Genomic DNA, 24,636 nt, shown 5'->3' with positions numbered 1-24,636 from the left:
ATATTATACTTTCTTTAAGAATTTGACACCCTTGCTCTTATGTCATTTTGCCAATTATATCTGGAAACTTTTTTGCTAAGGAAAAACACACGCAGCAGTGTATCTGTAGTTCTAATTTGTTGTTTACCCTTATCGAAGTCATAAAGCTATTCAGTCTTTAAAATGTCAGAGCTCTACCACATTTGCAGCTGCATTTTTCCCTTTCTTGAGGTCATAAATTCACTGAGCCTTTGCTTAGTTCTAAACTGTATATGTACCTTCGAAATAATGCATAATTAAAACTTCTGGGAATATGTGGAAAGTAAAGCAATGGCTATAGATACTAAAAGGGTTTGTCATACTTTATTGAGGTAGCCATTGTTAAGATGAAGCACACAAAACCATTTTTGCGTGAAATTTTGTAGAAAGTAAGGTAGTTCACTTGATGAATGGCTGTTACTATGCAAAGATGTGTGTGAATATCAAGCACGTATTTCAAATTTTGTATTTTACTCACTGCTAGCAGGTGACCACAAAGCACAGAGGGGGCTGCAGAAAGCAACTTGTTGGGTGAGGTTTTATTAAAACTGGTCAATGACCATTGCCTGTGACAAAACAACAGATGGAGTCATTCATATTCATCCACAGAGTGCCTCGGTACCCGCTGTTTATAGTAATTTTACCAACAATATACATCTCACAGGTCTGACTACGATCAACAAGACCAGTCTAGAAAACCCTAGAAAAGGACTTCATGGGCCCATCTGTTGCACACTATTCCCCCCTGTGCCTGCACAGGGTCCCTTCTCTGTTTTCCCCCTCATCCTGGCCCCCACGCCATCCAGACAGATTACCACTTTCTTGTTTCTTTGCACTTTGTTTTTCTTTTTAGCTCTCCACTATGCTTTTAACACATCCTAACTGGTGAAGACCTCACTTGTGATAAGTTTGGAGGAAACAACTGAATTAAGCCATAGGCCTGAGGGCTCTACATGCCCTGAGGTGCATTTCTGAGCTTTTTTTAATCTTTTGACCTAATAATGGCCTCAACAAAAAAAAAAATCATGACTAAGGAAAAAAATATAGTCTTATTTTCTGTTTAAGCAAAAGTACTTTGTGTCTAAAAGTTAATATTCAAAGCTAACAAAATAGCAGCTTCCCAATAAACTAAGAAGACAAATGCTTGTAAGGGTATAAAATCCTATCTGGAAAGAGTGCATATCTTCCAATCCGTCCAAAAATAGTTACCTAATGGCCCCCTCTCTGGTGTTAGTTTTATGAATTGTGCTATACAGAATGAAAGCGCAAATGGCCAGAGGCATATATTTTACGGCTAAGGGTCTGGGAGAAGAAACCAAGGCACATGGTGAAACCCATACAGAAATGTGAAGTACATGCAGACTCCACACAGACGGAATCACAGCCAAAAACTCAACCAGAGAACCATAAACTTTAGATGGCAACACTATTTGATGCCACACACTGCCAGTGATCATTTATTATCACACATTTCCGTCCTAGACTACCACATGATAAAGCCATTTATTGTGTAAAATGATGTTATACCCATGATGAGAAGTGAAAATATTATGGCTACTTGCTACTTATTGATACACAGCAAACCCTCCCACCACACACACACACACACACACACACACACACACACACACACACACACACACACACACACACACACACACACACGCACCTGCATAGAAACATAGTACATATACACACACTTGCATACACACATACACAACATCCTCACACACACACACACACACACACACACACACACACACACACACACACACACACACACACACACACACATACAGAGATGTGATCATCAATTACAGCCAAATGTTTTATAGTGTTAAATGAATGAATACATAACTGCCACATAGAAATTTATCCCCCCAGTTCTCTGCTGCCAGAATACAGTATGCAACCCACTACAACCCCCATAGCTTTCAAGTTCTTAGCTAAAGAATCAAAGAGAAATTTAAACATAATTGTGAACAAAGGACTAAGATTATGGACATCTACTGCCTTCCTATACTTATTAATTCACCAGAATAACAGCCTTTGTATTAGCATAACTTTGTTAAAGGCTGTTAAGTCTGAAACTCAGATAAAATGTCTGTCATCATTATTTAATATCTATAGTTTTTATTGATTTAACAGAAAAGCCAGAAAGATTTTAATTTGGGAGGGAAAGAGGGCAAGAGTTAAGCAGGACAAACTGTTTCTCCCTACAGAACAAGGTAGTTCAGGAATATGAGATATGAAGTACTTTAGAGCTTCACGGTAAATGATCATATACATAACACAAGTAAATGATTACAAAAAAATGTGGAAAAAATTATGCTCAGAGAGGAAGTTCATGAAATAAGGAAAGTGTAGGATTTTGGATGCAGGTCCTTAAGGAAAACACTAACAACCGTACAGAATATTATGTTTACAAGGCATTCAAAAGGGACTCGGCAGATGGTGCAAAGAAACTCTATCAGGTTGCAAGAGAAAGACAACAAGATAAAAATCCAGACACCCTTCCTAAGGTATGCCCAAAAGAACCTGTTTACCAGTTCACAGGACATCAAAGGCAGTTGTAAGGAGTACTTCCAGCAGCTTTGCAATGAAGAAAATCCCACAGAGGCTGTACTTTCCAAGACAGCCTACAATGAAAGAAGAGGAGGAGCCCATCCAAGAAGAAGCAAGAACAGCTCAAAGGAAAATGAAGTTAGGGACAGCAGCAGGCTCAGATGAGATCACAGCAGATATGATCAAGATGTTGGGTGAGTTAGAAATGGCTCCAGAGGGTACTTATAGCAATATGGATGGAAAGGCATAGCCCATATGACTGGAGATTAACCATTCCAGTGCCAGTATGCAAGAACAAAAGGGACATTTACAACTGTGGTCAGTAGAGAGGTATTTCTGGAGATGGTGATTAATTAAAGAATATGTAGAGTAGTTGGGTCCCCATTAGATCAACGAAAAGGCAATCTGTCGAATGCTTAAAAGGTTGAATATTCTGGATCTTGAGATCGGTTTTGTGAGATCGCAGTACAGTGAAGATCGGAAAATTTGCCCTTTCCTCACTGTAATGCGATCTCGGAGTTGGTATATATAATTAGTGGGGGGGGTGGCAAAGCCCCCCACAAATCTGATTTCGAGGTCCAGAATATTCAACTTTTTCAGCGTTCGACTGATTGCCTTTTTGTTGTTATAATAGGGACCCAAGTACTAGAGGGTAAGATGGGAGTTGAGCAATTTTGAATCAGATTGGGATGCAGCACAACCGACCTGATGTTTGCAGTGAGACAGATAGTTGAGAAGATGCTGGAGTTGAGTAAAGAGTCCAAATGGGTATTCCTAGATTTGGAGAAAGTATAGGCCAAGGACCTGAGAAGCTGATTTGGGCAGTCCTGAAATGGTGTGAAGTCTCAGAAACATTGGTAGAATTAGTGCAGTTTATGTGAAAGGACCCAAGTACAAATAGTGTTTCAACTCACAGAAAGTATGTCCACTGTGGCAGAGATGAAGAAATGAGGACATTAGAGTAAAAGCACAAGTAGCATCAATTACAGAGAAGATCAAGGAGAACAAAATACACTGGTTTGGGACATGTGTAGGAAATCAAAAGATAATGCGGAGAAGAAGATTTGGGACAAACATAAAGAAGCCAAGCAGAAATAAGGGCATCCAGCAAACAGATGAATGTACTGTGTGTGTGAGAGAAGACCTGCGACAGTCAGGCATGACTGCTAAAGAATGTAGAAGAGTGTCACTGAATATAGAGAGATGGCAACAGTTGACTCAACAATATGACCCCCATGTAGAAAGTGGGAAAAAGGGGGTTGATGATGATGATGAAAGTAGCAGAAAGTGTTTTATAAAGCTAATACAGGAATTGTGAAAGCAGATTTTACAAACAGGTATGACACATACCTCTCAACTGTACCGAATTCCTTGGTAATTACCGGTTTTGAGGTACAAATAATGGGGTCCCACAAGTTCACGAGTGGCCCCCTTAATTCCCAAATTTCCTGGATTTTTTAAAAAAAAAATGTTCTGCTTTTTTTTGTTGACATCATCGCATGCATAGACGTGCGCAATGACGTCAGCTTCGTAATCAGCCTGCCAGCCTGTCGGAATTCAGCTGAGGGCTGAGTCAGAGACTCAAACTGTGTTCGTTTATATATATATATAACTTGCACGTGTGTTGCAGTTCACATACTCTGAGTCACATCTCTCGTCTCGCACGCTGCAAGCACTAAGCAGCAGCTCTCGGAAATAGATGATCCATTCCCAGCCAGTGTGAAATCTCAGAGTGTCATCAGACACAGACAGTGTTTTTTTTTTGGGGGGGGGGTTGTTTTAAATTAACATAATCCAGGCAGACTCCAGCTGAGCTAATATTTCTTTAGGTTAGGCAGGCTGGCAGGCAGGAAGCATCGAAGAAACTCTGTCCCCAAGCAGCAGTGCAGTCTCCTCGGACCCGGAGCTGTGCAGCGGTCAAAAAACTCAGACCTGAAAGTCAAGGTCAGTATTAACTTAATTCATCAGAATAAAGGGAGTTAATGCCAGTATAGAAAAAAATGGCTAGCACACTTGATGCCCACACTTTTTTTAAAATTCAGACTATAAGAAATTTGTAAGCTATAGTATGCTTCACAAAATTTGTAACAAAGAACTGCACTGAGGAGTTGCATTTATGGGATGCCTTTAAGTGATAAGAGCGTTATATTTATTATTTTATTTCATATAAAGAACAATCTGTTCAAATCCTGTAACTGTGTTACCCTGGAAAACAAAACATAGTTTCACAGGACATGGTTGATTGTTTGCCAGTAATTGCTGAAAGGTCATATGACTGAATCAAAGTATCTCTGAGTTCAGAACTGTGAAAGGATATAGTTAATTGTACATTGAATTAATAGTTGTATGAGAAATCCTGCTTACTTTTCACTCAGCCTTTCTGTGTGTTTCTGAAAGATGATGTAGCTCATGATTACAGATCTACATGAAAATCCAACACAGAGGTGCTGACAGTAATACAAAGTCAGGTGCTCTCCCAAGACAGGTGGCTGAGTAGTATAACCATCAAAATTCACCTTCTACTCAAGGTGTAGTCCTGGTTGTGATTCAAGAAAGCTACCTTGCGATCTAGAATGGCAAGAGAACTGTGGAAAACTATGTTAAGAACTCAGTAAAACCATGTAACTTTTTTGTAAATATAAAATTGTATAGAAAGTGCAATTATTCTTTCAGAGAAATATGCAAGGTTACAGTGAAAATCTTTCCAAAACCATGTACTTTGTTTCTTACAAAGATGCAGCAAAAATGTCAAGAAGTTGTAACTCTTTCCTCTGAAAAATGCAAATAATATTTAAACATAAAACTGTATTCACACATGCATATACTTACATAAGCATGCATACATTCATGCATACTGGCTCGCTCATATGAACACACACACACACACACACACACACACACACACACACACACACACACACACACAAACATACTTTTCCTGCCATTTGGTATATTGCTTTGGTTGAAAATTTTTCAAAAAAATAAGCAATGTGCTTTGAAAAATGCTGTTTGAATTTAGAGTCTGCAAGCAGTTAATAGTTCTTGACCTAATGAGGAAAAAAAGGGCCCATGCTGACACTGTGTTACCTAGTGATGTCTCATTCCACAACACCCATCATATAGACTCATCTCATACTGTGACTGTCTTTAAGCTATGTATAGGACTAGGATGGCAAAAGAAAGGATAATAGAAAACATGACTTCTGGTTCTGAGAACGTTAAGATGAAGGGAAGAGAATGAGTAGCTATTCACAAAATGTACTCATTGGCCAGGAAGTTCTAGATTTGGAATTGTGCTGTGTGCACATGTAGATAACCTTTTTGCCCCATTTTTCATAATCTGTTGTCTTGAAGTGCAAAATCATCACGTTTGTTTGGGACAATTCTATAGGTGAACTGATGGCAAGCAACAGTCTTTGATGGTCAGTTGATGCTGTGGCATTTTCCCGACTTTTGTAGGGTGGATTTGCAGATTCCTTAAAGACCACTCAAGCCTGGCAAGGAATTTCTCCATAAGCATTAATAGGTAATTAAAAACAGTTCCTGACCTGTAATTAGTTGCAGACATAAGAAATTATCACAGCTACCAGACTAGTTCAGTTTCTTGAAGAGATTAAATGGACCTAAGCTGGTTCATGTTTAAGCATGTTGCATTATTTGTAAATGTGTGCTAAAATTGGCCTACATATGCTTGTAGAGGGAGGGTGTACATATTAAACATTTATTTTAGTGTAAAGTAGTAATGATGACATATTTTAAATAGAAAATGATCTAGATGAGTCATGTGTCAACCATTCAGTCCCTGCTTGATTTTTTTCTTTTTTTGTAATGTAAGGAGGGATGTTATTGCACTCCAAAAATCACTATTGTTAAGCCCTGGTCTGCCACTGGAGCAATAACAGTTGTCAGCTTGTCAGCAGCCATAGCAGAAGAACAGCAGGAAACTGTTTAAAAGGTTAAATGAAATTTGTAACTGCTTTTAAAACTGTTTCCTCTTCCAGGTGCTCTCTGTATGGCAGGCATTGGCAGCAGTAAATATGTTACAGCACTGGAAGCTGTAAAACACTTAATGCTTCAAGAGACAGCTAGACCGTGCTGTTTTGAACTGAGAATACTGTATTTTAGTTTTGTACACGTTCAAATATTAATATAAATAAAACTATTGTTTTTCTTATTTTGTGTTTCATGATCATATTTTGGTTTTCTGTTCTTCAGTTTGCTTTTAAAAGTTGGTATCTCACAATTCCATTGGAGTGAGTGGGGCTGCACACTTGTGTATGCCAATTCTATGTTAATCAGCATACAGATTTGTACCTATTTTTCATGGGCCTTTGTCCAGATTTTTGATGTTTCCAGGTTGAGAGGTATGGTATGATATCAAGTAGGGCCATAGCAAATAGGTAAGAGGGAGCTGAAATTTATTGGAGAAAATCAGCAAAGGAACAAAGCTACTGGGAACAAATAACTAGGGAGGGGAAAGGTCATAGAGTGCAATAAGGCCAAGCAGAAGTTTGGGATGCAGGTCGAAGACTGCCCTTCTACTATGGATTGATAACAGTATAGAGAAAAAAGTGATGGGGGAGTTTTAAATGAAAAAAGAATGGCTTTGGTTGGTTTTCAGATGAGTCTAGGACAAGTTGCAGATAAAAAGGCATAATTAGTACGCCATATAAAATAATGCATGATAGCTATAAAAATTAATCAGAAGAGGTTAGAAAAAAGGACTGGAAAGTAGAACAGAAAGTCAATATACACAGGGACAACGGCAGGATATTTAAACAGCTCACAAGCATTCAACAAAATCTAGAAAGGTTATGCTTTTTTGCATGATAATCTTTGCACAGGTATTTACATACCCCAAGTAGAGTTCAGTGATTTTTTTTCCACAGGTAAACAGTAAATATTAACAGTGTGATAGAAAAGAAGAGGGGGTGCTAGGAAACATTTTGGGGGTAATGCAACAAAATGGCAAATTTCAAAAATTCCCCTTTTCAGAAATGTTCTGGGTGGAGCAAATTGTTGTAATCAAGGAAATTATTATTTCGTGCTGGGATATAGAAATTGAATTGCCTAGACATATAGTAAGGTCTTATTAAGTTTAATGCTGTTAGCTGCCAAAAAAGCAATTACCAGAAAATGGAAATCAAACTTGAAACTCACCAACAGTGAATTACTGAATGTTATAAAAGAGAGAACATAATTGTAGGTGAGATCTTTAGAAAAGGGAAAGCACAAACTATATAGAAATAATTATAATTTGTGGGAACAAAACATGCAGAACAATGTTCAGAAGTGAAAGGTCGGGGAAGGCAGGACCTGAGAAATCTACATAATGTTGAAGTGAACGATAATTGTCAAGAAAGAAACCATATATGTATAATGCTTGAAAAAGTGACATGTTTGTAATGGTTTGGTTTCTTTTTTATATCGTTTGTTGGGGTGGGCCTATATAAAACTCTAATTCACTTTAAAGAGATAGCCAGGCTGCATTAATATCACCTAGAAGACTGTACATCCCTAAGTGAGACTGGAAACAAAGGTCTGTTATTGTTAATAATGAGGAGCTTCTCTAGCAAGAGGCGCAGATATTTTCCAATAATATTTCCTGTGTTGTCTGATAGGAAGCTTAAGGAAAAAAATGTTCAGAAAATGTTCAAACCTTTATGAAGAAATTGGATGAATATATGAAAACTAGGAAATATTTCATAATGGTTTAGGCCACAAGCTTGAGTTTAAGCTATGATCCTACACATCTGTGAATGAACGAATGTAAGTATGTGTGTGTGTGTGTGTGTTATAGTCTGAAAAATGAAAAGTAGCTGTATGCAGTTTTCAAGAGGGAGGCAGTTAAGGAAGTAATATTTGTCATGGTGGAAGTCACTGAAAAAGGTAAAAACAAATAATTGTGTACCTGGTTAATATTATTCCAGCAGATAGTGAGGAAGGGCTACTACAGCAGACATTCATGGAGTCACTGAGTTTCTGCAAAAGGCTAGTTAATTTAGTTTAGTCACTTCTACTGTGTTACCAATGTATTAGCTCAACTCTGCACCCTACAGCATTCACTGTAGTGTTGCTATCACTAATAGTAAGCTCAGCGAGGAAAGTTGGAACACATAAATTTATATCATGGGCTAAGGTATAAGAATTCATTTTCATCAAATACTTATTTATGTAGTCTGGGGTTTCACTAGTTACCAAAATAATATGAAATAGAAACATTTGACTCAGACACAAGTGCTTAGGAAGGGCTAGAGAAAAGGGGTGATTAGTAAAGCTGATAGATACTTTTATGCCACAAATCAAAAACAAAAGTCAGCCCAGCAAGGTGCACACCAACCAACTTTTATTATGTGACACACAGTTAAATGGTTAGGTTATAGCATGCAATGATACACTCTGATTTCAAATAAAAAAATGAAAGCTTTCATTCTGGTAAAAAATGAGACTTCATCAGAATAAATTACCTCTGGTTTAAACCCTTTTTGAACAGTGAAACTCCTCCCATCCTATTTAAAAACTAATTGCTTAATACTTTTATTAAAGACAAATTAATAAGAACAAATTCATCCTTTATAAACATATACAAACAATATGTAATCAAAGTCTAAAAGTATTAAAACTTGTCTAAAATATAAATAACCAATATATTTGTTGTTACTATTATTAATACTGTTTAAAATTATCACATAGGTCCCACATTCTTGCCAAAACAAAATGTATTATTTGTTTGTTATTTGATGGATGTCTTCAGCAAAAAATGGAACAATATACACCTTGAAGCACATATGCTGTCAATACATCATATATATGTTAAAAATTTTTTTACATACAAAATCCACTTAAAAAGTTATGTAAGTTAAATATTAAACACAAATGAAACATATGAAATATGACCATTAATATCAAGTGAATGGTCATAAAAATGATTAACATACTAAAATAATTGCCTTCATCCTAAGTATACTACTAATTGATACAGTTTTATTATGCCTAAAATTGCAGGTAGATTTAGTTATTAATTGCCGTCAAGGTTCTTTGGATTCAAGCCAATCTTTCCAACCCCCCCCCACACACACACACACACACACACACACACACACACACACACACACACATATACACACATACACATCATAAGCTACATTATTCACTATATAACATTTAAAACTGTGGCCATTTGTTCCCCTAATAAGTTTAAAAAGACTGTTATGATCATCCTTCTTTTAGTATCATATAGGTGCTGATAGAGTCTAACTCTTAATGCTTTTTCAGTTTTTTCAATGTAAAAACATAGACAGTCAATGCACTGTGCTATGTAAACCACTCTAATACTGGGGCAATTAAAATGTTGTATTATCCAAACCTCCTCAAAGCCTTCAATAAAAAAAAATTCCCTTACAAGATTTTATTGCATTGTTTACAATGCCCACAGGCCCTCATACCTGGAGATTCACTACCCACCTTAGATCTTTCTAAAACATTTTTAAAACAAACGTCCCTCCTATACACTACTTTTGGATAGGGGCCAAGTTGTTTAAATTGTTCCCCATTCACAGAAAAAATGTCCGAATGTGGTCCTTGAGGGAAATGTTCCACTTTGATGTCTGTGAAGTGCTTGTGCATACATGGACAAACTAATGAAGGGATCCTTGAGGTAAATGTTTCATTTTAATGTCCATGAAGTGCTTGTATGTACATGGGCAAACTACTGAAGGGGTCGATAGAAGAAGCGTTTCATTTTGCTATCAGTGAAGTGCTTGTGCATACATGGACAAACTAGTAAATGGTTCCTGGAGGAAATGTTTCATTTAAGTTCTTGAGCATACATGGACATATTGAAGAGTTTGTTGGGGGAAATGTTTCATTTAAGTGCTTGTACATGTGTGAACAAACTATTTAAGAGATTAATGGGTAAATGGTGTCATTTACTGCTAGTGCATATCTAGTTAAACTACTGAAGGAATCAGTGTGAAAATATGTGATGGTCAAATCTGTGTGGGGGGATAAATAACTCTGTCCAACTGTTGCTGTTTTTATTTTATTACATTCTGATATGTGAGGTATATTAGATGCAGGGGTTGCCTGTGGATAGAAGTGAATCCTTCAGAGACAGACCCATGCTGACTCTCGTTCTGAGAAATTATGTCTGTTCTGTTTATGGAAAGATTTGAGATCACTTGTAACATGCCAACTGCTGTGAGCTATAATTCATTTCACTGATGAAACCTGACACTCTTCAGTGTTTGGAAGGATGGGTGGTCATTTTCCTTGAGTGAAAAATAGAAGCAAGAATTAGGTGGTCAACAGTGAAGTTATCATAATGAAAGTCAGAAGGCTACCTCTGTCCTAGGTCGACAAGAAGAACTGAAAGAAGTAGCAATTTTGGCTAACAGTGAGAGGACATGAGAGATAAAGAAATTTGCTTTACAGGGGTATAAAGGAACACAGAATTAGACAGAGGGATAAAATTCTAATTTATGTTTATCTGATATAATTTTAACACTAGCACAGAAATAACTTCTGGTTCAGCAACTGACAATATGGTAGTATACTAGACTGGATCATGCCTTCCCACATATTCTGTAATATTTTAAGACAGCAGAAATGAACAGTTTTCTCTTATAATTCTAGCAGGTAGATTATCGATTCTAGAACATAATTAAGCACAAAAAAATAAAGTCCAGGAACAGCAATTTCCATCAAACAAATTCACAAAATTTGTTGCCTCACACATATTCATAAAATAGCCTTACCAGATCAGTGATTTGGTATGGAACATATCCATACCTGTGTTATATAGTCTGCCATTTCTTCTTCTTTTGTATGTATTAGTTTGGCTGAACTTTTGAAAAATGAAATATCAATATGTCAGAATTTATAGCAATGACCAATATGAACGTGAGGACTATGGATTCTGATTCAGTGGTCATCTGGAGCAGTAAAATTAAAAAATTACTCCTTCACACTTCAGGGAGACCTAAAGGATAACTGCGAGGAGTCTGAAAAGATGAAGTAAAGAAAGAATATTCTAAAAAATTTCCATACAAAGAAAGATCCCATCTCAATAAAGTCATCATGCTTTTCTTTGGATAACTGGGCAATGAATCCCAGTCAGAAGTCAGCCTGAGCCTCCAAAGAAGTCAGTCAGAAGAGAGACAGGGTAAAGTGACCTCGGCCTTTTTTATTATTCTGGGAGAGGGCAAAGGACCTAATTATGTTTTTACAGCCCTTGCAGAAGACTAGGGGATCTGGGAAGATGAGATCACTTTGTTGCTGCTTTATTGGTTTATTTATTGATTGATTGATTTAAAAAAAGTATGTCAATAAATCCTTCTATCTTGCTTAGTTCACAGAGATATTTTTAATCAGAGTTGCAACTGTAGTAGGGAAATTCATTCAATTCAGGCATGAGGTGCTAATACAAGATAAGTTGCTTTGGTGTACTCCTGCTCCCTGTATCTAAGATGCCAAAGAATCCTTCCTCAAGTGTGGGTGGTTGGAATACCAGATAAAATAATTGACCATATGATAATATCACAAAGTGTTCTTTGTGCAGCAACTTCTATTTGGTTCCCTGTCTGGAATCCCTTGAGTTATTTGTTGAGATTCTATCATGTTTGCTTAGCTTATTGGCAGCTGTCAGCATCTTTAGCTGCCAAAGTATTTTGTGAGTTAACAGAAACTCATACACTGTTCCTTTAAGATGAATGCAGTTATGCAAGGTTTGCTGTGTTACAGTACAGCTGTTGGGCTATGCATCTGCAAACAGTCAGCTCTCCTGTCATTATGTATGCTGCTCTGGTACCCAGTCATTAAAGAGTTTCTAGGGACTAACAGCATACAGTCACTGTTAGGCAATATATAACCACTTGTCTGGTTAGCACATTACTAACAGAGCAGGACAGAGCTTCAAATCTATTTTAGTGGCTAAGGGTCTTTATACCATTAATCTTTTTCATTAGGAATCTCTGGGAACTTTTTAGCTGAGTGATGTATCTAAATAGGCACATACTATAGGGGACATTGCTCTCCATAACTTGCCCAATCAGAAATGTATACAGTGGGTTGATGACTTCAGTTGTGCTAGATAGAAATATTTCCTGACCACTGAGTCATCATGGTTGTCAAAGGAGAGAGTGTCGTCAGCCAAAGTACCAATATTCCTAGCAATCATGTCTGTCTGAAGTGGGATGCTGGCAAATTTGTATGTTGTATAGATGAATGTTGCTTACCAAAAGTAACACTGCTTCAACTTTTGCACTTAATTTTAACTGCTTCTCAGTTCAGTGGTTTGTAAGGATTATTTCTTGCTACAGGAATTTCATGTCCATGGATAGGTAAATATTCAGTAGACCAAAACAACAGCATGAGGAACATCCTGTGAATTGTACTAAAACATCACTTAAGTGAAAACCTAAGTAGAAACAAAAACAGCTCCATAAGGATTAAGGTGTAAATTGTCCCTTGAAAGCAAGTGGTAATCAAACACACGCTCATCCCAGTAAGTTATTCATTTTATAAAATTAGTCATTCCACTGACCAGAAGGAATGATTTCACTGAGAATTATCTCAAGGCGTATTGTCTCTGTTTCAATCAAAAATAAAGCTGCATTTTTCATGTGATTAAACAGAAAATGCAAATCATTTGTACCTGCAAGGATGAGAAGGAGTTTGTATTGCACTTTTACAACAACTAATCTGTGAATTAGCCTGTTAATGCTATTCAGTTTTAACCTAAGTAGAGCAGAGAAAGTGACTTTGCTTTTGTCTAGTTTACCTAAATGCTTAATTGTAGAAAATAAGTATACAGTCTCCAAGCACTAACACTTGAGTGTCATTTTTCGTGGTCAGATAGGTCATCTGACTGAGGTGGTAAAAAGTTATCATCTGATGGTTTCTTGTTCTTGTCAATATGAATGACATAATTTCAACAGTAACATAGTCATCTACTGTGCTTTATTTCTGTTTTTCTGTTACAAATTGTTGAATGTTCACATTTGAGGTTGTCATCGCTGTCATTTGCATTCCTTTTCCTGCCTGTAACTTTCTTAATAATGATTTGTTTGGGTAAAGAACTGGCAGCATAGTGCTCATATTATTAAATTTCACATTTGAATGCATTTGTAGTCCCATCAGTATTGCTCATAGAGTGAGTGACAAGGTGGAAGACAACAATAAATAAATAAGTAAACAAACAGTCTAATAGAAAAATGTTTTTGGGCAGGATATAACGCCCAGGACACTTTCTGATAGGCCAGAACAGCCCTCAGTCAGACTAGCCACCAGGAAAGTTATAAATATAATAAGGTATAAATAATGAACGAGAGCACACAAATTCATAAAGAAAACAGAACTAGTGTTTCCTCAGAGCTTTGACAGGGACAGGAGGGTTAACACAATAAAGTAAACAGCATAGCAAGCAGAAAAATGCACTATATAGATCTGTACATTTTGGTGTGGGATTTAAAGCCGCAGATGCTTTTTGATTGGATAGAACAACCTTCAATCAAAAGCTTTAAAAGCTAGACAGAGGTGTTGGGGTTTGTAGGGGGTGTGGAGGCTGGTATAATGGTTAAGGTGCTTACCTCACAAACACCAGGTACAGGGTTTGAGTCTCACCTTTGAGGGAAATTGCCTAGGCTTAAAATGACCCACTAGGGCAGCTAGCCTAATATTTGCATATGAACCTATGGAGAGCACACAAATGCATAAAAACAAGACTAGTGTCTCTTGAATTGATTTCAGGAATTTTGCAGTACAGGTACTCGATGGTTTGCACAATCCTGATATACGAGCATTTACTTACTGGATGTACTCTGACGGTCTACTCTTACTATTTTCTGTGTTCTAGGAATGGAATTTATCCATTGATGAACTTTGCTACACCACAGCCCCCACATCTAGCTCGGTCTTTCCTACACCCTCTGGAGGGCACTGATAATGTAAGAGTCCCTACTCCTGACCCCATTGAAATGGAAACCAGGAAGGTAAGGGGCCATGCTCTGACATACCTTTTTGTTAGTTTATTACACATTATTATGTAATTGTATCCATGTGTCGAATATTAGCACTTTGGAATTCTATAATATTCATAAACTGTTGGAATACTTTGGGATGTTTATACCTAGTAAAAGCTGAGAAATAATTTAAAAGGATAAAATATTTGATCATCTTTGGACATTACCATTTTTGCTGTAGATCTAAGTCCACTTTATCGTTATAAAATTCTTAAGAGATTTTAGAATGTTATTATTGCAATAATTTGTTTAGTCCTCAACTCTCTTGATATACTTCCCTAGCTGTCTTTCTCTTTCTCTTTCCCATTCCCTCCTTTGACCTTTTCCTTATGTCTAATTTCCTACGCAATGTTTCAGTCTCTCTTACACCCACATACAATACTCTTTCTTTTTTTAACCATTATAATCCCCCATTTTAATTCTCCTTTTCTCTCCTTTTCCAAGCCCCCCTCACACATACACCAGGCATAAGTTTTATGAAAAATGTACTGACCTTTCCATGGTATGTGTACTGATGATGCTTACCTTTAAAACAGAGACTGCAAAAATAGGCACACAATTACTTTTTAAGACAAGTTGTATATTCAGAATGAACCACTGTTAATAATGGTGAGATTTTATATTACCAGTTTTATCTTCAGTATTTATTCTGAATAGACTTATTTAGATTGTTGAACTTTATGAGTGGTATTCAGAAAAGTGCAAGTGCTAGTTTTAGTGTCAGTGGCTCAACAGGTAGCACACTCACCTTTAGTGCTGGAAGGTCAGAGACTGTTGGTTCCATTCCCGTGACCAGTGATTAGATTAATTTCTAAACTGCTGACACTGCAGTGCAGCATTAGGGGGTGCTGCACTCCTGAGTGTGACTTCCTTTACACAAGACGTTAAAATGAGGTTTCACTTTCACGTACTTGAGCTGGTTGTAGCTCAGGTGGAGCTAAAAGGTCCCATTGGCAGCTACTGAAAACAGTAAGGGAAGGCCCCTGTTCCTCTGGGCAAATTTCCCTTAATAGTCCTAATACCACTTTGGATCTTCCCTTAAAACAGGCCACTACCCTAGTTTGACTAACCCAATCAACAAAGAATAAATATAATTAAAAATAAATAATTTAAAAATAAAAACCTCATGCCAGTGCATAGTAGTAAATAGCATAATAAAATTAGAGTGACATGGCCCAATGTGAAGTTGGTTTGCATGAATGTCAGCACAGCATGGTCATACTGGGGAAAGAGCTGCATAATGAAGTTTCACTGCAGTGGTAACTACGGTAATTGTGTTACTGTGATGAGTGTGCTGTGAATAATCACATGACCCAAGGGGAAGCACCAGGTAGGTGGCATGCCCAATGCTATGTGCATTTACACATGCATTGAAGCACCCCATAACTGTGTCGTGGGCACTGCAAGCAGCCCGTACAAGGGTGCCACAAAAAAGTGCAAAGTCATTTTATCATCTAAATAGGGTGGAAAGGAGGAGATAGTAAAGGCATAAACAGAAAGAACAAGCAGTGAAGAAAAACAGGAAATAAAAATAAGTGTTGAGGGAAGAAGGACATGCTTATTTTTGTAGGTAAAAGTGTTCATTTTTTAAGAAGAAAGGTAGTCTTGGAGGGTAAGAGGTGAAACTGTCAGTAGGATGGAGGGTATGGGGAAAGTAGCAGAGATGGACAAACAAATATATAACACAGATAAAACCTGCCAAGTAGGTAGTGACAAATAAGGGGGAGATCAGTGTAGATCAATAACTGACAGAGGGCATACAGCCTTCATCTACCTTCAGATAACGACATTGGGGGAAACCACATTACAGTGAAAAAACACACAGAGTCATAATGTAGTGGATAACAGAATGTACTACCATGTGGGCAAACTGACTGTAGCCAAGAGTAATCCAAACAAACCTCAGGCTGCAGTCACCACACAGGGGTGCGTGGGAGCAATAGGCACAGTAACAGCAGAGGACAGTGTAGTAATACTGTACAAGACATGACAGGGGACTGACATGCTGGGGGATAACATGACGGCAGACAGGACAAGATGCAATTCTGCTGGGGGACTGAACCTGCCTGGTGTATGGGTAATCTGTAGAGATGCAGTTTTCAATGAAAATTACTAATTAATTCAGTCTCCAGTTACCATTTAAGCCAGTTCAGGGTCATGAGCTACAGCCCAGTCTACACTCTGTGGGTGTAAGGCAAAGAATCTAATCCCAGATGGAGTGCTAGCTGGGTTGCTACCCCACTGCAGAATGTACATATATAGATTCATTTACACATGGCACACACAGATATGGCAATCTGAAGGAAAACCAGTTCACCATCTTTGGCATGTGGGAGAAAACAAGACCACCTGGCAAATACCCACACAGGCACCAGGTGGATATGCAGACTCCAGACACGAGGTGCCCCAGCCAAGAATCAAGTTGGAGAATCAAAAACTATCAGTCAGCAACACTAACCTCTTCCAATGTAAAGCAATTCTTCATTCCTTTAAGACATTTTTTCTCTCTATTTCTTAGTCAGTCAGCCACAGGTCTCCCTCATTTGTGTGTGTGTGTGTGTGTGTGTGTGTGTGTGTGTGTGTGTGTGTGTGTGTGTGTGTGTGTGTGTGTGTCTCTCTCTCTCTCTATATATAAATATATGGTTCCCATTCAGAAGCCTGAAACATCATAAGCCTGAAAATCAAAATCCTGAAACCAAAAGCCTGAAAATTCAGAATCCTGAAAACTCAAAATCCTGAAAGCCCAAAATCCTGAAAGACCAAAATCCTGAAACTCAAAATCCTGAAAACACAAAATAGACATACTGATGTCATTGTGGCTTTGCTATTGTTAGCCCTGTGGTGTTAGGTCATGCATTGGGGTCAGGTAAGTGTGTGGTTGGTTTTATTTTAGGGTTAGCGGTTTAAGTGAGTTAGGGTTAGGGCGCAGGTTAGGCATGTATGCAATAGTGACAAATATTGGGGTTAGGCGGTTTAAGTGAGTTAGGTTTAGTCAGGTGAGTGTGCGATAGTGACAGACCTTAGGGTTAGGGTTAGGGTCAGGGTCAGTTGGTAGATATTAGTGTCTTTATAGTGACATATTAGCATTATTTGTGTTTTCAGGATTTTGAGTTTCAGGATTTTGGGCTTTCAGGATTTTGGGCTTTCAGGATTTTGAGTTTTCAGGATTCTGAATTTTCAGGCTTTTGGTTTCAGGATTTTGATTTTCAGGCTTATGATGTTTCAGGCTTCTGAATGGGAACCAAATATATATATATATATATTTTTTTTTTGCAAATGATCTGCAGCTTTTTCCTTGTTGTGCATCTCACAGTGACATTAATAGCAAGCTTGCAGTTGTACTTTCACAGATTTAGTCATCTTAAAGAAGATCATGGTTGTTACTATCTGGCACACCTAATAAGTTAATGCATGTGCCAAGTGTCTGAAGTATTGGGCCATCAGAATAAGATCATCTTTGAGACTACTGACAGTTTTTACCATTAGGGTGTATAGTTTGATCCCTTCCTGTATTTTAGTCACCACTTTCATCTTCCATAAGTAAAAACATTAATGAGCAACTGTTCCTCACTTAATTTTTTCTTGTGCCCTGTGTCTAGAAACCTGGTAAAGGGTGCTTATTTTCCAAGTAACAAGATATTCCTTTAGGTAGTGTTACATCTGTCAAAACTAAGTTAGGCCAAACACCAGTTTATAAGGTTGATAGTTTAATCCTGCTTTCACTTCAGACTGAGCACCTCTGGACTACTATATACAGAATGGGACTGCTGGACATAGAAAAAAGGCTGATGTGGCTATCTACATTTTAGTCTTTAAGTGTCTTATACTGAAATATTACCCTCTTTTTGTCTCCAAGTCTAACAGTCTAGAAACAGTAATTTCTCTTACATTCAGTATAGAGGTGGTAGTCAAGGAGGCCTCAGTTAAGGAAACCATATTTTTGATACCTTTATTAAATTATCACTTAAGACATAGGCAAACATACATTCGTATAAAGAAGAAAAAACATATTAACATATTCCCAGTTACAAACATTATACATCCAATATTTTTTTTTGTATAATTATCATCAATCCAACATTACAGACTTGATCAATTCCTGTCTTCCCTTATAAATCATTTTTCCTACAAAACATTATTCTGCATATATCATTCCTACAATTTCCATTTTTCTGTATAATTTGCTATTACCCTTTTCTAAAAGTCCCACTTCCAGTTCTTTTATTTATGTTACAATTCAGTACTTCAAATACAGTTGGTTTAGACTTTGATTTCCATTTTCTAGTAATTGCTTTGTGGCAGCCACCAGAATTAAACTTAACAAGGCCTTATTATGTCTAGGCAATTCAAATCCTGTATCCCAGCTTAAAAAATTATTTCCTTAATTACATCAATTTGTTCACCCAATATTTCAAATAGAGTACTCTGTAGGGAATTTTTAAAGTCTGCCAGCTCGTTACACTCTTATGACATATGTTCCTAGTTACCTCTTTCTTCCTCATCACACCTCCAACTTTTGCCATCTATCTACCTGAGGCAAAATTCTTTGGACTCTGCTTGGGGTATAAAAATACCTATGCAAACACTTCTAACAAAAATCCTAAATCTTCTAGACTTTGTTGCATATTTGAGAGCCATACATATGTCCTCCCGTTGTTTCCTTGTGAGTGGCTTATCCAATCTTTCCTCCCAATTTTTTATAGCCTCCTGTGATTGATTCCTATAGTTAATGTATAATGTTTTATATGCCCTACTAATTATCCCTTTTTTAACATCAGCTTCTGTTCTAGATTCAACTAAAAACTCTACTAGAGCAGGTTTTTACTTAGGATTCCCTTATCTCTTTCTCTTTGCCTATACTCTGATATCAATCCCTGATAGGGAAGGCAGTCTCTAGTCTGCAATCCAAATGTCTTCTTGGCCTCTTCCCAAGCCAGGTAACTTACACAGCTTTAGGAATAGCCTGCCCTGCTTAAAACTATACAGAGCAGGATGAGTTGTGACTGCTTCATCCATCATCCATTTGGACTTAACTTTAAGTAACCTTGTGATGATTTTCTTTCCTATTGTCTGCTTATTCTGTTTTACTATGACATCAGTAATAATATATTAATGGGGGTCACATGCTGTCTCATTGCCTCCAGTTTTATATGCCTGTTTAGCATATTTGAAACAGGAAAATATTATTTTAGGCCTCTGTTGTTATAAATACTGACAGATCATTTTTGTAAGAGTATTTGGTCTTTTTAACTCTTTATACATGATTCTGTTTTACAGAGTAATATCAAGAGCATACTGCTGTTATTTTTTGATACTGTTGTATGCTTTACTTAACATCTCTTGCTATCTACCTTGTTAATAATGTTTGGTGATAGTCCCTTGTATCATGAAAATATGTTATTCTTTGGGCCTTTCTTGTGGGTTCTGTCCATCTGAACTGCCAATATTTTGCCCATCTGTCTTGGCACTGTGGTGATATTTTAACATCACTAGTTCTAATAGGGTGGAGAGTGAAGAGGGAAGGGAAGCAATTTCCCTAATCTGAGCTGGTAAGCTTTGCCTAGAATGACCTTTTGCTACCACAGCATAAATCAGTGCTGAATGCTTCCTCACTGTGGTACCTGTGGAGTTGAAGTTATATTATTACTTTAAAATTGCATCAGTTGTCAGAGATAGTCCTATAAAATGTACTGCTAGCATCTACATACATAAGGTGCTTGGCCTTAAAAACTATGGCAAATTAATAGTACCACCTTGGGCTATAACCAATGTCTGTCATACCCACATAGGGTTCAGTATGTACCACATGAAAACAAAGTTATAAGTACAAGCTTTCTGGGATTTCTTATACTCATTCTCTGCTCAGCACCGTTCAGTTCTGACTTACCAACAGTAACTGTTCCTGGCTAAATCTATTCCATTTATGCACGTTATACATTCCAGGAGTGGCTAATAATACCCTTTCAATATCCTTTCAGTGCCACTACCCTTAACTGCCTTTTTTTTTGGTAATGTGGTGCTACCAGCCAGACTATTCTGGTACACCCAGGTCATAATTAATCTACACTTTTTTGCCAACTATGTAATTAAAGCCTGGTGGCTATGGTTCTATACTCTCGCTTTATTCAGTTATAATTTACCTGTTCTTTGCAATTACAGTCATATAAATTAATAAATAACCATCCTAGAGTTTTTAAAACTTAACAATAAAATTCTTCACTTAAAGAAATTAAGCAATACACTTTGAAAACTAAACAATCTAGCAAATATAATCTTGCACAGCAAAATTTTGTTTAAAACAAAAGGTTTTAAACAGGCAGCTTGCATTAGGAAAAAAACCCTGCCTATCGGTTAACTGGTCCTACTAATACCACTAACTGATGATAAATGTAATCTATCTACCTGTGACTTTTAAAACCATTTTGCAGATGTAAAAATATATAGATTTGTACTGACTGATTTTAGGGTGCAGGCTATGTCTCTTCTGAGCTGCAATCCATTAAAAGATTTATTTACTCATCTCTGTCCATAAATTCTGAAACATCCAATCAAAATGCAAAGATTGTCTAAACTGTATTACTACTTGAGGACAAACATAGAATGGATGAAGCTTGTGCTTCATACCAGTTAGATATATGATGAAATAAGGCCATATTTTTTGTCCTGTAAAATCTCAGCTGAACTGAATAATCCAGTAGAACTCTTTCATGCTGCAGATGAGACATGCAGCCTTACAGCTCATAGAGCTTTAACCCTGCTTCTTGAGAAGAGATTTCATGGTTCTTTGCTGATACAGTACCCACAAGTCAGAAGCTCATTCTGATTTGACATGTTCATTGAGTCTAATGGTCAGTCTTTTGTAGATTACATGGTGTTTAAATACCCTGCTTTATATTCATTGACTGTGATGATCTATTTCCAATTTTAGTGGTTCAGTCAGCTTGTTACAGATTGGAACTAGGTCAAACTTGGATTATTAACTCCTACCTGGGATTCTTAGAGGCAGTCATTCTCCAGATTATGTGGCCTTCTTTACAGAATAGGATCATTTTCTATCTAGTCTTTCTTCAAATTCTACTTCAAAAGCAGCTCTTCATGTGCCAGACCTTCAAAAATGATTACTATTCAAATGCAACCAGGTTCACTGTCCAAAATACTTAGTGTTGCAATATATATTCCCCAACTTCCTTTCTCTATAGGTTCATAGGTAGGTACTAGGCTATAAGCCCAAGGGCCTAAGTAAGCCTAGCCAACAAGGTTCCCTGGCTTACACCACCCAAGAAAGTTATTTTCCTGTGCCCCTGTCGAGCAGAGCCACAGAAGTGATCCCTGGGGTGTATTTCCTATTTCCCATCCACTCATCAAGATTTTTCTTGAGTGCTAATGAGGAACTTTGCTTGACATAGATGGATAGCTTGTTCCAGAGTATGGAAAGTCTCTGAGACAGGAATCTATCCCTCCAGCATGTCCTGTTTATTGTGGCGGCAAGGTTTAGGTCCCTAGAGCATGTAGCTTGGAGGGATTGGGATTTCTTTAGGTGTAGCATGTCCAACAGCTCTGGGTTTGACACAGCTTTATATGTTAGACAGAGATCACCTCAGAGTAGGTAATATGCTGTGGAGTAAAGCTGGAGTTTTTTGAGATGGTCAGTGTAGGGCATCCAACTAGCTCAGTAAGCTATTAGCAACATTTTTAACCTAACTAAGCACCACAGACTCGTCATAGTAGTTGACCTAAACCTAATCTGGAATGGCCTGCTAAAACTGGTAAAATAACTCCACATATTCCTTACACTGAACAGCTTTGTACAGTAAGTCACAAAAGTCAGTAGGCATAATCCTATGGAAGACATTATTATTATTCATTATTTTCAGTTTGATTGCCGGGGAAGTCCACTGGGCTCAGGGATCCCATTTTCAGTGGAGGCCCGGGGAGAAAAGCTCCATAAAACAGAATACAGCAAAGAAAAACAGTAAACAACAAAGGCATTTGCAGTAAATACAGTAAATGAAATACATTTGCAATAAAATCTGTTACAAGTATCATCAAAAAGTGAGATGTAAATTAATTTACATGAATGCAATGCCTTTGAAATCGAATACCTATATACAATATTTACATTTAATAAAGCTATCATATGAGAGATAGCTTTAGATGGCTAAGTGAGCCATAGGTGCTTGATATTCACATTCTTGATATACACATTCTAGTAGACTTTGTTATGACCAATATGTCAGGCAAGCTTAACTAATGCTTGACTGACTTTAGTCCTTTTCTCACCTCCTGGTGTTTTAAAACTATGAAACTTCCAGCCACAAATATCCCAACTTGTTCTGTCCCAGATACCTCTGACTTGATACTCCTATCTGAATTTGAACTTACAGACTGGACCAATTTATATAACTGTACAGATCCCATCACTGTTCTTTCTATTTTTTAGAACTTATTCACCTCAAAAAAATGACCAAATGTGTCCCATAACAAGTAGATAAATGATAGGTAACAAATCGCCTTGGTTACATGCAAATCTAAAAATGTAGTTAACGATGAGAAACTGAGACAGACTTTACTAAAATACTGGCACAAGTAATATTGAAAGATATGAAAACCATAATAGATTAAGAAAGTCTATTAAACTCAGCACCAGTATGACAAAAGCCACTTAATACAAAACACTTCAAACTGCAAATCTAGATCACCTTAAGAAATGCTGGTAAAAATTAGAGCCTTAAACACCACAAACAAAAAGCTAGACTTAGATACACTTAGTTCAGTAAAGGATCATATATATTTTTCTACAGCAACCTTCAAACTAATACCTTTAGCTGTCCACAGCCTCAAATTTACTCTGTTACATAACTTACTGCAATATCCTCATTCTCTTTCAAAACTCCCAAGAAAAGACAGCCCAGAAATGCCTTGATAAAACTGATCAAAATTACAACTAGCACTTCATTTTCTTCATCCTGTCAAAATCTACGCAGTGAACTAGTCTGCAGACTGCTAGCTTTTAAAATAATTTCACCCAGTTTTTAGTACACATTAATAATCCCATTACCCAAGGTTCTATATCTGCATACACATATGACTACAGACTTATTGCTAATGACTGTTCCCTTGCAATGATCTTGACAAAAATATTCAGTGACGATCCCTTTCAATACATTTGAATATGATATTCTTTTTGATAGAAAGCATAGTTTCAGACCTGGCTTTAGTAGCATTACATCACTCTACTTATTTGCCAGTCAATTATTAACTCACATGCAGCAAGGAAATCTGACCTTCGCAGACTTAAAATTTGCTATCAAATTGTTGATTCTGATGTGTTTATTCAAAACACATCAAAGTGTGCTTTTTTCAGCTCAGGTTGTTGATTGGTTCAGAATTCTCTCTCCATCAGGACTTTCAGAGTTGTTGGTAGCAACATTCAAACAAGTAGTGGTACTTTCTCCTGTTGTTATAACATAAGCTCGTACAGTTCCCCTCCATCTTAAATAAAACCCTCCAGTTGAATTTATGCTCATACATAATTGCCTTACAAAGAATAAGTTCACAGTGAATATCCTAAAACTTTCACTAATACTATTTAAGGTTTCAAAACATCTGTCCTTCATGTGCCATATAAAGCTCCATGTAGGACTACAGTCCACTGGTGCCACAGAACAAAGGTACCAAGGAGTGGCATTTCCTCAACATTTATATTTCCTTTCCCACACAGTGCAGCTTAAGGTCAAAGTCTTAAAGTAGCTAAAAATATTCAAGAAAGTTGTTCATCCACTTAAAACAGAAGCAAGATATTCCATAATAATTAATATCCTATTGCCAAGGTGTGGGCACACCTTCTCTCATTGTTCTCCCATCAAAATGTTACAGTCCTTCAGACTAAAACTAAAACATTGTGGTTCACACATCTTTCCAACAGCTCAAGGAGCATCATTACCTGACCACATGAAAGAACATTTTTTTATCTGTCACTGCAAGAGCTACCTTTCTGCTTCACACTCTAACCTTTAAACTTCTCAACAATAAC

At 37.2% G+C, this 24,636-nt stretch overlaps 1 protein-coding gene across 2 annotated transcripts in view; it reads left to right on the top strand.

Annotated features, from left to right (window-relative positions):
- NRBP2 (nuclear receptor binding protein 2) overlaps positions 1-24,636 on the top strand; it is a 1,106,111-nt gene that overhangs the window by 962,203 nt on the left and 119,272 nt on the right. For both annotated transcript variants that reach the window (XM_044067493.1, XM_044067492.1), the window contains exon 14: positions 14,438-14,573. In XM_044067493.1, coding sequence (XP_043923428.1) covers positions 14,438-14,573 — 136 coding nt within the window. The remainder of the gene's footprint in view (positions 1-14,437; positions 14,574-24,636) is intronic.

Source organism: Protopterus annectens, chromosome 3.part1 (genome assembly GCF_019279795.1).
Source record: "Protopterus annectens isolate FY-2018-M chromosome 3.part1, PAN1.0, whole genome shotgun sequence".
In the NCBI taxonomy this organism is placed as follows: domain Eukaryota; kingdom Metazoa; phylum Chordata; order Ceratodontiformes; family Protopteridae; genus Protopterus; species Protopterus annectens.
Note: the sequence above shows the minus strand (reverse complement) of the source record. Positions and strands in the feature narration are given on the sequence as shown.